General features: G+C 39.3%; 1 protein-coding gene across 2 annotated transcripts; it reads right to left on the bottom strand.

The window, feature by feature from the left end:
- Nucleotides 1-1,069: 1,069 nt before the first annotated feature.
- On the bottom strand, nt 1,070-11,758 carry LOC108677832 (CTTNBP2 N-terminal-like protein). 2 transcript variants are annotated; one of them, XM_018166132.2, is made up of 11 exons: nt 11,459-11,758; nt 9,779-9,880; nt 9,366-9,605; nt 8,745-8,861; nt 7,778-7,957; nt 6,664-6,824; nt 6,183-6,370; nt 4,749-5,009; nt 4,111-4,512; nt 3,460-3,701; nt 1,070-1,816 (listed from the first exon to the last, which is right to left on the bottom strand). In XM_018166132.2, the coding sequence occupies exons 1-11, from the start codon at nt 11,591-11,593 to the stop codon at nt 1,799-1,801; spliced, it is 2,046 nt and encodes a 681-aa protein (XP_018021621.1). In that variant the 5' UTR covers nt 11,594-11,758; the 3' UTR covers nt 1,070-1,798. The 2 variants fall into 2 exon arrangements, with proteins under 2 accessions (XP_018021621.1, XP_018021613.1); XM_018166124.2 differs by having other exon boundaries at nt 7,778-7,972.
- Between the last annotated feature and the right edge of the window lie 4,659 nt (nt 11,759-16,417).

The raw sequence follows: 16,417 nt of genomic DNA on the forward strand, positions 1-16,417 counted from the left end.
ACCTCTAAAAATGTCAAGCATTCGGCAAGTTTCTGAAACACTAGCACCTGCCATACGGGCGCCAACAATTTAGCCTCTTTGAAAGTCAGAGAGATATGCTATTTATAGATTTTAGGCTAGGTTATAAACGCGGAAATTTACTGAAAATATCTGTGCAAGGATAAAATATCTTTAAGCAGCCACCATAAACAATAAAACATAAAAATATAGCACGTTTTCATTGTTTATAAACTGTTCAAAAATGACGATATCAAAATGTCATGCGTTTCCCATATTTTGTCCAACCTCTGCATATATTAAGAGTAGCTTGCCAAACATTGTAGAGGAGAACGATTCATTACGTATGGTGTAATGCGTACTAACATAAAATGCATACATGGGAGCTATTGCTCACAGCGAGGGTGATGTATTGCACATCGGTGTTCATTACTTAAAATTCAAAAAGCTCCAAAACAAACCTAATGCCTAATATAATGTAATTATGCCGAAAGATAAATAAATGTTCATAAAAAAAAGAATTATTTTTCGAAATAAATAGAGCTATTTGTGTCAAAAGAGAGCGAGGATGCTAGAGGAGCCCAAGACCGTACATCAAAACTTGCTCAAGTATACATAGCAGCATATTTCTGCCATTATACATAGCAGGCTAGCAGCATATTTCTTTTAAGCATACATAGCGGCATTAAAGCCGTTAGTGACTGGCTGGTGGAGTTGCCAACTCGTAACAGTTCTTGATAGAATGGTTCCAGCCCTGCTAACCATCATTGCAATCTAGGTATGGAATAAGATTTATGCTGCACCTCAGCCAACTGACTTGGCTGAGAGCGGTGAAAATGTCATGTTAGAGCGTTGATAATATATTGGAGAGAAGTAGCACCTATGGGATCAGGTTACAAATGTGTGCGTGGAAAATCTTTCAGCTACCTATGACACCGGACATTATTAGTTATAAAAGACACAAAGTTGGGAGCAAAATAAACACTATCACAGAAAAAATATTTTGATGCAAAACATTCTGCTGCTTAAAAATAAAATAATAAAAACGAGACAAGATTCAAGTGCTAAATACACTCAAAAACACTAAGGAATTATACTGAACAATGACTATCAAAATTGCAGTAAGAGTAGTACAGATCATTGTAGAGAAGGGTAATCATATTTTAAAATAAATTATCAAATAGTCTTGGACAGCATAAGAAATGCAACTAACCGACAGCATTGCAAGCATCTACTATAGTCGGAGCCAAGCAAGTACGCTGCCATTATGTCAGTCGCCTGCATAGCTTATATAAAACAGAGCCTCATCATACTTAAATAAATGTCAGTTTACATTATACATAATGCCGCTGATTCATTGGTCACATTCGGCATCCTTGAAGCTCTCCTCGAATGGCGGAAATCTTTTTCCGGCCAATATGATCAGACAACTAATTGTGAACAACTAATGCCTTTCTCAGAGTCTGATGATCAGACAATAATACAAATAACTGTTAAGAACAAAGTGGTCATGTCAGACACTGAATGAAAGATCAGACCACACTACGAAATATAATCAACAATTGCATTAAATACAAAATTTAGATGAACAAGAGGCTACAGGTTCAATCTTGTACAGGCCAGATGTTGCCATACGAAAATAGCTTAACAAGAACATTTAGACGGTCCCGATTACAATAAGAGGAGCGATCCGTACAGAACTTTTACAACAATCCCCTGCAGAAGTGAAGGTAGCGATGGTTGTTCCACTAGTGCGGGTTCACTCAAGTTGTCTTCTTTAGTTTCAGATGCCAAGACACACCTACGAAGTTTGGGTCACCTGAAATTAAAATTGGCGTAAGATAAGCAAAATTCATTCGTAACTCTAAAAAAATCAGTCTTTCAAGAATACACTGAAAATTTGTTGAACTATAATGAGTGATTTTAATAAGATGAAAAATTCAAGTACCTATTCTCGTCTGAACTTGTCATGAACGATTGACAGTTCGAGAAAAATGGAAAATAACTGGAAAGAAAACTGAGGTTAAATTCAAGTTATTATGCTTATAGAGCGCACTTCAACGTTAGAAAGTACATAAGAAACAAAGGGAACATTCTATTTCACGCAGTTGTATCACACATAACGAGGAAGATGAAGCCGAAAATACAGCAGACAAAGGCTCGACACTCATCCTAGAAACTCGTATCTCCAAATTCATGTCACTTGTTCTCGAGACTGATAACTTACAAGGGCACGAATAATACCTCACAAGGTTAATTAAAAGTTAAAACAAATAAGAATTTATTTTCAGAATGTGTTCTCAAATGAACTTGAAGGCTTTGTTGCTGGTATGCAATCTTTCAGTAAACCTAAGCTCAATAAAATAACATAAATCGCTCAGAATAACACGGTAGTTGGTCTTGTAAATGACACAACAATCAGGATCAAAGTTTCACACTAAAAATTACAAGAAAGAGACGCCCTTAGCAGAGTATACTCATGAAATGCGAGCATCACACTATGTTTGCATCAGATTAAAAATGTTACACATATAATGGATAAGGCAAGAGTCGTTAGCACTTCAGTATGCATATATTGTTGCAGTTAATTGCGAGGATATTTGTAGACAATAGGTGATATAAATGTGCGTATTGAAGAAGCAAACTCATGAGATACACGCAGAAGAGGTGAGGAGGGACATCAGTAGGCAAATGTGGCGATGCGAACAAGTCAGGCAGAGGGATGCTATATTTCAATACCTCCAGAAGAGGTGAACACATTTTGACTAGAAAATCGGGAAGGACTTGGCGAAGCACTGAAGCTGGATACACCCGAGGCCTTCAAGAGAACGAGCATGAGTGTCGCATTGAATAAATGGCTGCTAAATACCAGAGCAAGTGACGGCACAAAAAATAGTAATGATCATCTATTGAAATCATTTTAACAACATTGCGTTTGTTTCCTTTTTGAGGAATTATCGCAGGTTTTGAGGCGTCACTAGAAACACCGATGCATTGTCTCAAGAAGGCTCTGGTACCTCCCTCGTCTTGAGGAGCAAACGGGCAGGGAGAGAACCTCACCTGAGTCGCCTCCCTTCTTGTGATGCCCACCGTAGGATCATCGCTGAAAACGCCTGTCGACTTGCTGATTGTGATGCCAAACTTGAGGGTCTGAGGCCCCAGCTTGTGGGGCTTCACCTCAACGCTGATTGGCGAATCACTTTTAGATAAATGAGGTTTATTTGGGGGTAGAGGAGGAGGAACAAGACGACTGCAAGCGTTGCTATTGGTGAGAAGACGAGCGCTGCTGCTGCTGCTGCTAGGTACGCAAGGACGAGATACTGAACTGTTGCTAGCTGACCGAGCGGGCGGAAGAGGCTTACGAGGCGAAGACTGCAGCTGCTGATTGACCACATCATGATGATAATTGTTATTTATATTACTAGAATTACTATTGTGGTTGTGTGAGGATGTGGTACTCACTTGGAAAGTGAATTTGCCGCCTTGGTTACTTGCGATGACTTTGCCAGTGCCTGTAGCTGACACGTTTACTCGCGGTGACAACTGCACCACCTGGGACGTGGCACTGCCATGAGACGTGGCACTGCTGCCATGAGAAGCGGCACTGCCACCAACAACCGAGGCAGTGGACACGCATTCGTCGCCTTGGTTTGAAGCATACAGAACAGCACGTGGCGGCTGCACTGCACGGGCTATGCCAGTCGCTGCACAAGCAACACAACTAAAGTCCTACAAAAATAGCTTCTTAGAATAACCATGCCTGTTTCCGAGAACATAATACAAGCTGTCAGTATATAATGAAACATGGAGAAACTGTTATACAGCATCAAATGAAGTAGTACACAATATGACGTGACTGAAAAATGTTCTAAAGAATTTCATAAATTGAAAACCCAATGCGCAGAAATGGCAATTAAATGGGCGATATTGCATGAGAATTTAACACAGGACTACACGAGTGAACAACAGAACACATCGAGCAAATAAAGCTCAACAATAAAATACTGTCCAGCCATTGAAGAATAGTTAATATACTCTAATAAAGTAAGAATATTACGTCATTCAACACGGAGTTCGAATACATGAGCAAACGATGCCGTCAGCTTGACTCACTGGGCAAGGAAACGGGAACAGAATTAACGGTGGCGGAGAGCTGCACGGCTTTGCTGTGTCCAGTGCTGGCCAAGGAAGCTTGATTCTCGAAGCCTCCCTGGCCCATGAGATTCATACCTGATGATTCGTAAGTGCCTCCTCCAAGATGAGTCAAACTTAAAGGTGAATCATAGCTGGCTCCGCCTAGCAGCGGTGAGGAAATGCCAGTAGTTTCATTGGCAACTAAGCACGCGGAATGTGTGCTTATTGGATAAGGTGAATATGAATGTGCGTGAGCTGAGGACGCGGAAGGATGACTAGCGAGGGATTGACTAGATAACAGCTGCGAGTGATTGGATGAATCCTCACTGCCTGGGGAGGAAGCTCTCACACGCGCCGCTACTTTAGGGGGAGGTAAAGTACCTGAAGGAGAATATAGAATCTTCAATATACTTTGTGAATATAATAATGTAATAGCAAATTAATGGTAATTTCATGCATACAGATTAACATGATTCATTATTCAGTGGATCCAAACGCTCAAACATTTACAGAGCATAATTGAGTTCTGATCAACCGAAATGTGAATGCAGAATTCATACGAGAATCATTGCAGGCAAGCAACTGCACTTTTGAGTTTAATATGGCAAGCGACTGACCTGCCTGTCTCGCAGGCTGGTGGCTGAGCTGAGGCGGCTTGGCTGGCAGCTGTGGAGGCTGAGGCCGAGGCTTAGAGGCTGGGGCAAGACGCACGGAAGGAGGCAGGGTAGAGGACTGGCCAGGTGGGGCGCCGGATACATCAGAGGGAGCCAGGGAAGAGGTGCAGGTGTTGGGGCTCAGGGAGGGCAGGCTAACCATGTTAGAGGCCTGGCTTAGGCTCACTCCACTCACCACCGACGCTGTCACTGACGGCGTCAACGCTGTAAACATAACAAATAAAAGTAATAAATAAACATAAATAAACATAAATAAACACAAATAAACATAACAATATTTGCATTAACAATCATGTTCAAGACCCCAATACTGTAAACATATCAATAGTTGCATTAACTATGTTCAGGAGCCATCCTATCAAAAATCGTTTGTGCTCTTGATGCCCTTACAGTCAACCATTGACAACTTCTCAAGCTAAACCCATCAATGGCAGATGGCGCTACATGTACTAATTATGAGGTATGTAAGCCGCTACATGTACTAATTATGAGGCATGTAAGCCGCTACATGTACTGATTATGAGGCATGTAGGCCGCTACATGTACTGATTATGAGGCATAAAGGCCGCTACATGTACTGATTATGAGGCATGTAGGCCGCTACATGTACTGATTATGAGGCATAAAGGCCGCTACATGTACTGATTATGAGGCATAAAGGCCGCTACCTGTACTGATTATGAGGCATGTAGGCCGCTACATGTACTGATTATGAGGCATGTAGGCCGCTACAAGTACTGATTATGAGGCATGTAGGCCGCTACATGTACTGATTATGAGGCACGTAGGCTGCTACATGTACTGATTATGAGGCATGTAGGCCGCTACATGTAGGTACTGATTATGAGGCATGTAGGCCGCTACATGTACTAATTATGAGGCATGTAAGCAGCTACATGCACGCATTATGTAGCATGTAAGCCGCTACATGTACTCATTACGTAGCATGTAAGCTGCTATATGTACACTACAAGCGAGTTCTGATACAACGGCACTAGGCGCACAAATGTTCAAAGAGAATAAAGAAAAACAATAAAAGACTTGCATTTGAAAATTATCTAGACTTATAAATAGCTTGACTAACAAAATGCCAATTCCTGATTCAGATCAGGAATTAATTGTAGTTGAATATATCCTAATATCACTTGATAGTTTTAGTGGGGAAATTGTGGCAGGAATGACGGCAATCACCAGAGTACACAGAAATATTAAACACAAAAAAAAACTCAAATCGAGAGGGCAGATGTGAATAAAAAACGTTTTTAAATCAATGGTAAAATGTTGCCATGATGATAAAGGGGTTGCCAAAAGTATATATAGGTCGCAGTCATCTAGGCATGAAGTGAAGCCCTTATTGCAGTGAATATAGACGAGTACCAGGAGGGGTAGAGCAGGGAAGGGAGTGCAGGGCAGCAGCAGGAGGTCCCACAAGACGAGGGGGCGACACAGACAACTGCTGCTGCTGCTGCTGGAACATGGCCACGTTATGTGCCTCCTGAAGCTGCTTCTGGTAGTGGGCCACGTCCCGCTGCAGCTTCTCTACCAGCGCCTCAACCTCCTCCAGTCTGCAGGGACCATGGAGTTAGGAGCAAGTAAGTGTTGCCTCAGCAGCAATACATTTTAATGAACGTTTATCATTTTTAATGTTCAAAAAACTCATACCATGTAAAGTTCAACGCTACAAACAGGAAGTATTTTTGAAACTTTATTCTATAGAAAAGATTGCATTTGTGTTCTTTTTCAAGGATTATTACTTCAACCACAAAAGTTATTAAGAAGACCAGAAATTTCTCAAGCTAATTTAACAAATGCATGATGATACAAAGTGAAGATATAGGTGGATATGATAGGAAGAGACCTGTGGTCGCGCCGCTGCAGCAGTCCTCTCATCTGCTGGCGTTCAGCATCGAAGAGCGCGAGCTGCTTCTCCATCTGAGCCTCCATCTGCAGGCTCTTCTTGCTTTCCTCCTCCAGACCCTCCGCCATGCCGTCGATGCGACCTTTCTCTTCACTCACCAACTACAGGGCCAAAAACACAATATAACTAACTCTAGTAATTATAACATGAAACTGACTTGTTATATTCAGCTCCTGACCTTAGAATATTGTCACATTTCTTCAGATACTCACAGGAATAGCGCAAAATGCCACAGTTTTCTCATGTCATTGCAAGAAATATTGACATTGTAAAATTTCCAAATGTTATAGTATTTACCTCCACATCCCAACATCAACAAGAAAGCTCTTCCTGCAACTCATGTACTAACTGATCTTAACTAATAAATCTGGCAAAATATTTTAATAGTGAATGATGATTACTAATGGAAAAAATAAATTTACTTGACACGAGGCCAACGTTAATTCAGGAGTTCACTGTAGTGCCACAACGCTCCTGTCTATGCACCTTTATTTAATAATAAATGTTAATAAATGTTTAATATTATACTTGCTATTATTCTTATTATTGTTTGATCTGTATTTGGACATGATTTCTCATGATCTCAGACGTGATTAACAAGTGAATAATGAGGCCTTATTAGGCAGAGTGGAAGAACTTTAAATTAAAAGTTTATATGGTGCAACTTTTAGGCAAAATATGTGTTTCATTCAATTGGGAATGGTAATAGCAAGCAGTTCTTGCTTCGACGTCCTCTGAAGCTGCATAAGATGTCCAACTTCTTCAATTTAAAATTATTACAAACGAAAGCAAAAACTAGAAGCAGTACCTAGGTAGTTCACTTGAAGCTTATCCAATATTCAATTTCTAGAGAGTTTTCATGAACATGAATACTGAAAATCAAGTAAATCTCAATCTTGCATACATATTAGATCCACAGTCTTGTCTCAGATGGTCTTATTATTTCAAGTTCTAAGCGAATCATACATAGAACGTAACCAGGATTAAAATAAATTAATCACACAGACGGCAGGCATAAATCATATCCAATCTTAAATGAAGACGGTAATGAGACCTTAGCCAATTGTTCAGCTCTGTTGCGGTAGTGAGCAGCATGTAGCGCCAGTCTGTTCCTGTCTTCAAGCAGCAGCAGCACCATCTGTTTGTGCTGCTGCTGCATCTGCTCGCGTTCACTTGTAAGGCGTGCCACTTCTGCCTCAGCAGCGCGACGCTGGGTGCGCTCCGACTCCATCGTCTGACCACAATCATACTACAAAGTTAAAACAAAAATATATGAGATTTAATAGTCCACAACTACATAATATTGGTCAATTTTTATTACAGTTACACCACATCTACTTTCCATCAATAGAATGATATGTTCCAACACTTATTTGCCTTAGCAATCATGGAACAACCTCATGAATACATAACTACCACAATGCCGGAAAGAATTATGCATATTCTGATAGATAGTGTCATCACACATTCAAGACTCCACATTTTAAAGAAACTACGTAGCAAGTGTCACTTGTATTCCTGAAGAACCGTCAGTTGTTCTTCATTTTCGATTAACAACAAAAAATACTAGCTGCCTAATGAGGTACAAATGCACAATTTTTGTTGCACAGAACTGTTTTGTAAGTAGGATATTTGAGCATTAGCATTATAAAACAGGGTTGTATTAAACATAAATATTCAACTCGAACATAAATATTTAAATCCCCCAATTTTTTAAGGAATATTTTAGATCTTTTTTCCTTTTTCAAAATCAGACTTCAACTGCTTTTTTCAAGTCATATTTTGAAAATCGGTTTCAAAAATTAACACAAATTCAGCTCAAAAGATATTAGTATGGCAGCAAAGATGAACTCTCAAGTGAAACGGTATTTCCAGGATTAGAGTACAAGTATGAGGTTCTAAAATCTTAAGGATATCAATTTTTGGGCAATGCTGGGCTCCTCTACCAGTCATTTATAATTAAAGAATTTGTAAGATGACATGAAAAATCTTTCTTACACGAGTGTGAACATCAGACTAACCTGCTTAAGGCGAGTTCTGTCCCGCTCGAGTGCATATGCTACATCATCTCCTTGTGCCGTGTCGTGCTCATGCTTTCTGCGCTCCTCCTCCAGCTCGCCAACCACGCGGCTATGGCGCTGGCATGGAAAAATTATATTTTCAACAGATATTACAAGGCATGGGAATTCTTAGATATAGGTACGTATATATGCGATAATATTTTCAAGTAAATTATCAGACATTCTGTTATTTTGATAACCAAACTTAATAATACTAAAATTTTATTGATTTATATTTATGTTGATCAATAAAGACTTTATACCAAACAAATGGTAAACTCTTAAAATTGAACTGCAACAATGAAATTTACATCATAGAAAATAGGAAATGCACTTTGCTCAACATCATAGTACAAGGTTGACATGTGGTAGACCACAGTCCATATCCAGACAGCTAAACAATCTCATAGACCCTAAATTATTCCTTATAAAATTACACCAAAGAGTTACAGCATGAACACCCAGATCTTTGCTTAATTCAGAAGTTTTTATTTAATTCAGAAGTTTTTGTTTAACTGGACCTAAATAAAACCAAGTTCCAACCCCTAGCATATCAAGTGTATCAAATGTGCATGATAAAACCTTTTCTGCCTCTCTGAGGACATGTCGCATGCGCTGATGAGCTTTGCGCTGCTGAGATATAAGATGCTCTAGCTGGGAGAGCTGCGTGTCCTGCAGGCTGCGCATGTGTAGTTGTGAGGCATTGTCTCCTTCAGAACGAGCAGCAGCTGATGTGGCACAGGAGGCATCACGCTGCAGCGCCAGAACTGGGTCATGAACTCCTCCTCTTCCATATGCTAGAAGGCTCTTGATTCGTTCTGTCTGCTCAAATAAGTACATTTCTATTACACCAGAAAAATAACATTTGTCACTGTGATCAATTATTATCATTGATAAAAATCTTAAATTATTTCAGTGATTTTTAAGAAATATTTCAGCGAGAACATATAATATTTCCATAAGAAAATTGATAATTATATTACTGAATATCAAACCTTGAGTGTAGCAATGACAACATCTCTAGCTTGCAGCTCAGCTTCCATGTATGACAGCAACTTCAAAAGCTCAGTGTGGCTCAGCTCCAGCTTAGGGTTCAACTGGAAAATTACAAAATGAAATGAAGATTCTTCTTTTCTAATTTTTCACGTTAATAAATAAACACTTCAATAAAATTTAATAAATTAATAAATAATGCCTTAATATTTTCATAGAGGCCTGTGTCCTAGTTAAACAATACTCTGCAGTCACTATCATCTTTCAAAAGAACATCAACAGCCACGTCACCACCTTCCTCATGTACAAGCTTCCAATACAAATGATCTATTTGTTTACAAAACTGGGTTGTTAAATAATTAATACTTTTGAAACATCTATATTTACAAAAAAAATCAGGTGCTAAATCAATGTTTTCTTTGATGTCAAATTTAATTGTGAAAACTGGTGCTATTAATTTTGTTCATATATTTTGAGTTGTTATAAAGTTCATTGGCAACAAAGTAGGGCAAAGAAAATCTTGCAGCATCAGGTTAGATTAGATTTAACTTTATATTATTTGACTAAAGAGTGAACTGACCTAACCTCCACATGAGATTCCCTGTCATCTTTCAAGTAGCAGGATTCAACTCAATACCATCAAATGGGGGTAATAAGGGATGGGTGAGGTAAAGTCGGACAGTCCTCTGCCACGGCGCAAAAATGTTACAGCAGTGAAGCTAATTGAAATATTGCAACCTAAAAATAGTTGTGTAAACTTCATCTTTTCTATCTATGAAGCATAAAGGAAGTTAAGAAATCATACATTCACTAGCTCTAAAAAACCCCTTAAAGAAATTTGAATAGCAATATTTTGAAAACATACTTCTGTAATTCTGTTAATGCCCTGTTGTGCAGAAATGACCATTTTGTTTTGCATTGAGGTACGAAAATAACGTCAATGAAGTTCTGAAGCTGACACCTGTCTGCAACTTTTTCTAAGCAAAATTTTTTAATACGGCTAATATTTTTTACAACAGACCATAACAGAAGTACATCTTTGAAATAGCACTTCTTAACATTTTTTTCTGGAATTATTTAGAGCTAGTAAATGTATGATTTCTTAATTTCCTTTATGCTGCAAACTTACATAGGTAGATAGGAAAAATATTGAAGTTTGCGTCACTATTTTAGTTTTGCAATATTTTAATTGGTTTTGCTGCAATAAAATTTTTACACCATGGCAGAGGACTGCCCCAATTTATCCCGCCTTGACCACCTGTCCCTTATTACTCTGTTTGACGATATGTCTTGCCAGTCTTGGACTGACATGGAGTATAAATTCACTATGACACTAGATATTTAAGTATTCTAAAATTTCACTCTAATAATATTATATTTTTATGGGCAGGGTCTTTTCACATTGCAATTATTGATATATTGCAATTATTGATATATATTTATTAGACTATATATAAGTATAAGCATCAAATAAAGTAAATAATAGCTTAGCTAAAATGAAATAGGAGGACTACAAACTCACATAAATATACCTAAATATACCTAGGAGTAAAATTTCCATTCATCAATATTTAGGCCTAAAATCATTCAGGAATAAAATATTCAAAATACTAGTCACTAAGTTATAAACTAGCCTAATAAGCATTTAGCACTCAATGGTGATTACCATTCAGAAAACTAACCTTGACAGTCTGGCTTGAAGCTTTATCCATGGGTTGGAAGCTCTGGCCCCCTCCTTGTTGTTGTTGAGAACTTTGAGGAAGCGACCGATGACTGCTCCCCGCAGTCCCCTCTTTCGAGGAGCCCACAGAAGCCATGAGCTTCACAAAAAATTCACTGACATAAACATTTCTTAAAAGAGCTACAAAACAATTGAACGATAATTAGAAAATATATTATCTCACACTAGCGGCACTCATCCTTTCGCACAGATTGGTTCCAATACTTTGCGTCCTAAACTTTCCCCTTGCTCAAAGTAAATCTTTATCTCTTGAAGCGTCATATTTTTCCTCAAGCAGTGTTCAAGAATGATCAATCACACTTCATACAGTTTTTTGTGTACCTCTATCTTACTCTAAATTCATTTTGAATTTTTTTTAACGTTTCATTGCGATAAGGGGCAATTATACATTTTTTATGCGAAAATTTTATAAGCTTTGACCGAAGAAAAATATTGGTTTGGTCGGGACTTGCAGGAGCACGATAACTGTATCGATCACTATCGAATGTTTGACTTTTATCCATTTTCTGAGTCTCAAAAATATGTGTACATGGGCAACTTGAAATCATTTTCTAAAAGTAACCTCATCAGATATAACAGCGGTAAATGTACGAAGTCATTCAATCGTTAATAGCAGGCTTTTTTGCACTGTATTTAAATCATATAAACTTTAGGCTACGGTAATTTAAAAATGCAAGCCTTTTTTTTTAATACATCCACGTGTTGCAAAAAATGTCACTCGAGGACAACCGTGCTACAGCTGTCTTTGATATGCAACTTTTGTCCAATAATTTGGCGCGACTCGCTCTACATTGTAATTATAGAATAGAATAGCCGGCACTGAAGAAATAGGCCCATGGCCTGTTGCCGGTTCATATAATTTTCGTGACTTGGTTTCACAAGGGATCCGGCCTTCTGGAACCCGATCTTTCCATAACTGACGACTGTTTGAGATAGCTACTAGACTTACTACTGGTCCGTAAGGTGCTAGGCACTTCAAGACTGAGCATATGCTCCTGCGAATCGCAGAGCTTCGTCTAATCGGGAGCGCAGCCGTGCACCACCATTTTTGTGCGCCAATAAGCCCTGAATCGAACGCCTTTGATATCTCCGGACATCTACCAATCAGCCGTGAACCACTCGGCTTTGTCCTCCTCAGGCCTTGCATACACCCTGCCGTGCACCACCATGCCGAAGATCGAATATGACTTCCGGGCATCGTTAAATTACGTAATTTTACGTTCGCCGCATCTGAGGTTAGATTTCATATAGCATAGTTCTGTTCCAAAATTTATCGTCAGTCGACGAGTGACCGTTTGACCGAAGGCTGGTTCGACGCACGACCTAGATATGGGTGTCCAGAAGTGTTGAAGGCAACGTTCCGGAAGGTAGGAATCATCATGGTCAATTACATACAGGGCGGTGGTGGTCTTCGGCAGGCGACCCGTCTAATCTGTTCTTGAAGGCTTTCATACTCGGAGCGTCAACAATGCTGTCAGGGAGGCTGTTCCACATTTCAGTGACTCGAAGCGAGAAGAAATGTTGTCGCATGGATGTGTTACATCGCAGTTTTTTTAGTTTATAGCCGTAGCCCCTGGTGTTGCTTCTTGTTTCAAATTCTAGGGCTCCTTCTGGGACCTTGTATAAACCGTGAATATACTTGTATACTTCAATGAAGTCACCACGCAGACGTCGATAACAGAGGCTAGGAAGCTTCATAATCTTTAATCTTTCTTCGCAAGGTTTGCCTTTTAATCCCGGAATTATCCTTGTTGCACATCTTGGCCACCACAGTCAAAATTGTATTACGTATATTCAAATTTTTCAAATGCTTCGGAGTGTCCAATATAAAAAAATATTGATCACTTGACTAAATTTTTCTCCTTTTCTAGTTTTGGTGACCACATACCATTTCCAAACTCAATTCGGCTGCACGACAGCGATGAACAGCTTCATCGCTTCTGCAGCTAGGTACTGTACTCGTAATAGAGCGTCTGATCAGTCCAAGTCGTTTATTGGCTTCATTAACTCGAGCTTCAATATGCGTAGAAAATTTCAAGTCAGTGCATTTCATCAAGTACAGGCTGGTTGACTGGGCTGATAAGTGGCAGCTGCGTTTTAACGCTGACAAATGTAAAGTAATCAACCTTGGCCAGAATAATGAACAGCAAGATTACAGTATGAGAAGACACGGTTGCAACGACAGAGTGATGATGTCGAAGTCGACACTGGAAAAAGATTTAGGAGTTAATATCGACAATGAGTTGAAATTTTCTAAGCATATAAGTTAATAAAGCCAATAAACGACTTGGACTGATCAGACGCTCTTTCGAGTTCCTAGATGCAGAAGCGATAAAGCAGTTGTTTGTTGCTGTCGTGCGCCCGAACCTAGAGTTTGGAAACTTCGTGTGGTTACCGAAACTTGACAAGTACAAAAATTTAATAGAGAGTTTTCAAAGACGTGCAACAAGGATAATTCCGGGCTTGAAAGGCAAGTCCTATGAGGAAAGATTAAAGATTTTGAAGCTCCAAGCCTCAGTTATCGGCGTCTGCGTAGGGAACTCATTGAAGCATACAAGTATACTCATGGCTTATATAAGGTTCCAGAAGGATTACTAGAATTTGAAACAAGAACCAACACCAGGGGCCACAGCTATAAACTAAAAAAACGGCGTTGTAACACATCCATGCGGCAACATTTCTTCTCGAGCTATAAACTAAAAAAAACGGCGTTGTAACACATCCATGCGGCAACATTTCTTCTCGCTTCGAGTCACCCACATGTGGAACAGCCTCCTTGATGGCATCGTTGACGCTCCGAGTATGAACGCCTTCATGAAAAGACTAGACGAAGCCATGCAGGAGCATATGTTCAGTCTTAAAATGCCTAGCAAATTACGGACCAGGCAATAAGTCCAGCAGCTATCTCAATCAATCGTCAGTTATGGAAAGATCGGATTCCAAAGGCCGGTTCCATTGTGAATCAAGTCACGAAAAATTCAAGAATCGGCAACAGGCCATGGGCCTATTTCTTCAGTGCCGACACTTCTATTATATTCTATGAACAAGAATCGGCAACAGGCCATGGGCCTATTTCTTCAGTGCCGACACTTCTATTATATTCTATTGTCATATTTCATTGTCCCTTTACCGCCAAATCGGACTTTCAAGTCGCCTTTAAAAAAACACCGGCTTTCTAAGAATTTCACGCTTCCTTTCATTTTTTCAAAAATTTATACGAACAAAAAAGTCATAGATTTATTTTTTACATATGTGTACCAAGTTTCAAAGTTACCTGTCTGTAAATAACCGAAATAAAATTTTCAATTTCCAATTTCTTGTGAAATTTTATTTCGGTTACTTACAGACGGATCACTATGAAGACATTTTTGTTCGTGTAAATTTTTCGAAAAAAATTAAAGAAAACGTGAACTTCTTAGAAAACAGCCAAAAAAGGGGGGTGATAGAAATGTACACGTTATGGAATGGCCAAGCCAGTCGCCGGACTTAAATCCGATTGAAAATTTGTGGCGATATTTGAAGATTCAAATTAAGAAAAGGTCCCCAACAAACATTGAGAATCTTAAGGTGGTGTGCCAAGAAGAATGGTATAAACATGGTTGAATTCAACCATGGGTATAAAATACCAGTCAGCATCTGCAAATCATTGGTCGAGACGTATAGAAATAGACTTGTATCTGTTGAGCTGAATAAAGGGTATTCAACCAAGTATTAAATTAAAATCATGCGGATTTATTGTTTTGTACGAATACTTTTTTCACCCGAAAAGTGAACATGTTGCATTGTTTTTTGTTGCATTGAGATTTAATTTCTTTTGATAGTATTTTTGAATACTATGCGTCTCTATACATAATTTAAATCACTTTTCCTGTTAAGTTTGTGTACTTACATACATTAAAATACGATTTTTCAAGTGTACGAATATTTATTTCCCCCCCACTGTATCTCTCATTGCTGTAGCTTAAAAACTCCTATGAGGAGGTAGGTTTGCAGTGACAATAAGTGTGAATGTCCAGCAGAGCGCGACAAAGTCCCGAGCCCCTCGAAATAGGCAGTCAAGGTGGCATGGATACAAGACTAGACGTTACTGGAGCTGAAATTCAGTCAAGGATGGTGGGAACGATTGTATGAGCACCACCACACACGACAGCAGCCGGGTGACTAAAGATCAGCGTCTTCAGACCGTCTATTTATGTGCCCGGCCGGTAATTTTCGCCTATCTTAAATGTGAAAGAACTCCCCCACCTCTAACCCTTTCGCGATCTGTCAAGCATAAATCAACGTACAGAGATGATTTCGGTACCGTTGGATAGGTCACAATGTCAGCTTTACGGCGAGACTAAAAACCGGAAAAGTGAAATTAGCGATTTTTGACCCAGAAAATCAGGCGGTAAAGGGTTAACTCCAGAGTCTTTTTTCCATTGTCAACTTCACTCTGTCGTTGCAACCATGCCTTCTCATACTGTTATTTACTGTTCATTGTTCTTGCCAATGTGGATACTTAATTATGCACCCAACCGGCCTATAACTTCTAAGTCGCGTCAGTTCCAACATAGATTCGAGGACAATCAAGCTACGATTGCCTTTGACACGCAACTTTCGTCCTTGAATTCGGCGCGACTGACTTAAATTCAGCAGCAATCTGATTACGTACTCAATCGGCTTATAAGTCTCGCATATCAGCAGTTCAAAATAGGTCTCTTTTGTGAGGAAGTCTTCTGACATCGTATCAGGTGCTGGTGAGTCTTCAAGCGGCGCTACATGTAGGTAAGTATTGAATTTCGTCAGACATGACAAGTAATCGCCATTATTGCAACCCGGTGAAGCCCTAAATGTGATCGTTAAAGTAGAATGCAGATCGATCAAGTTGTCCCGATATGTTCTGTGCAGCCAAAATACA

This window comes from Hyalella azteca, unplaced genomic scaffold (assembly GCF_000764305.2).
Source record: "Hyalella azteca isolate HAZT.00-mixed unplaced genomic scaffold, Hazt_2.0.2 contig6974, whole genome shotgun sequence".
Lineage (NCBI taxonomy): Eukaryota > Metazoa > Arthropoda > Malacostraca > Amphipoda > Hyalellidae > Hyalella > Hyalella azteca.

Bases quoted from the DNA above. Each gene is read 5' to 3' on its own strand.
- LOC108677832 (XM_018166124.2), bottom strand. From the start codon at position 11,593: ATGGCTTCTGTGGGCTCCTCGAAAGAGGGGACTGCGGGGAGCAGTCAT. The intron at 8,862-9,365 runs GTTTTATCATGC...TTTCCATGCCAG, and splicing joins TCCTCAGAGAGGCAGAAAAG to CGCCATAGCCGCGTGGTTGG. The intron at 5,010-6,182 runs GTACTCGTCTAT...TTATGTTTACAG, and splicing joins TCCCTGCTCTACCCCTCCTG to CGTTGACGCCGTCAGTGACA.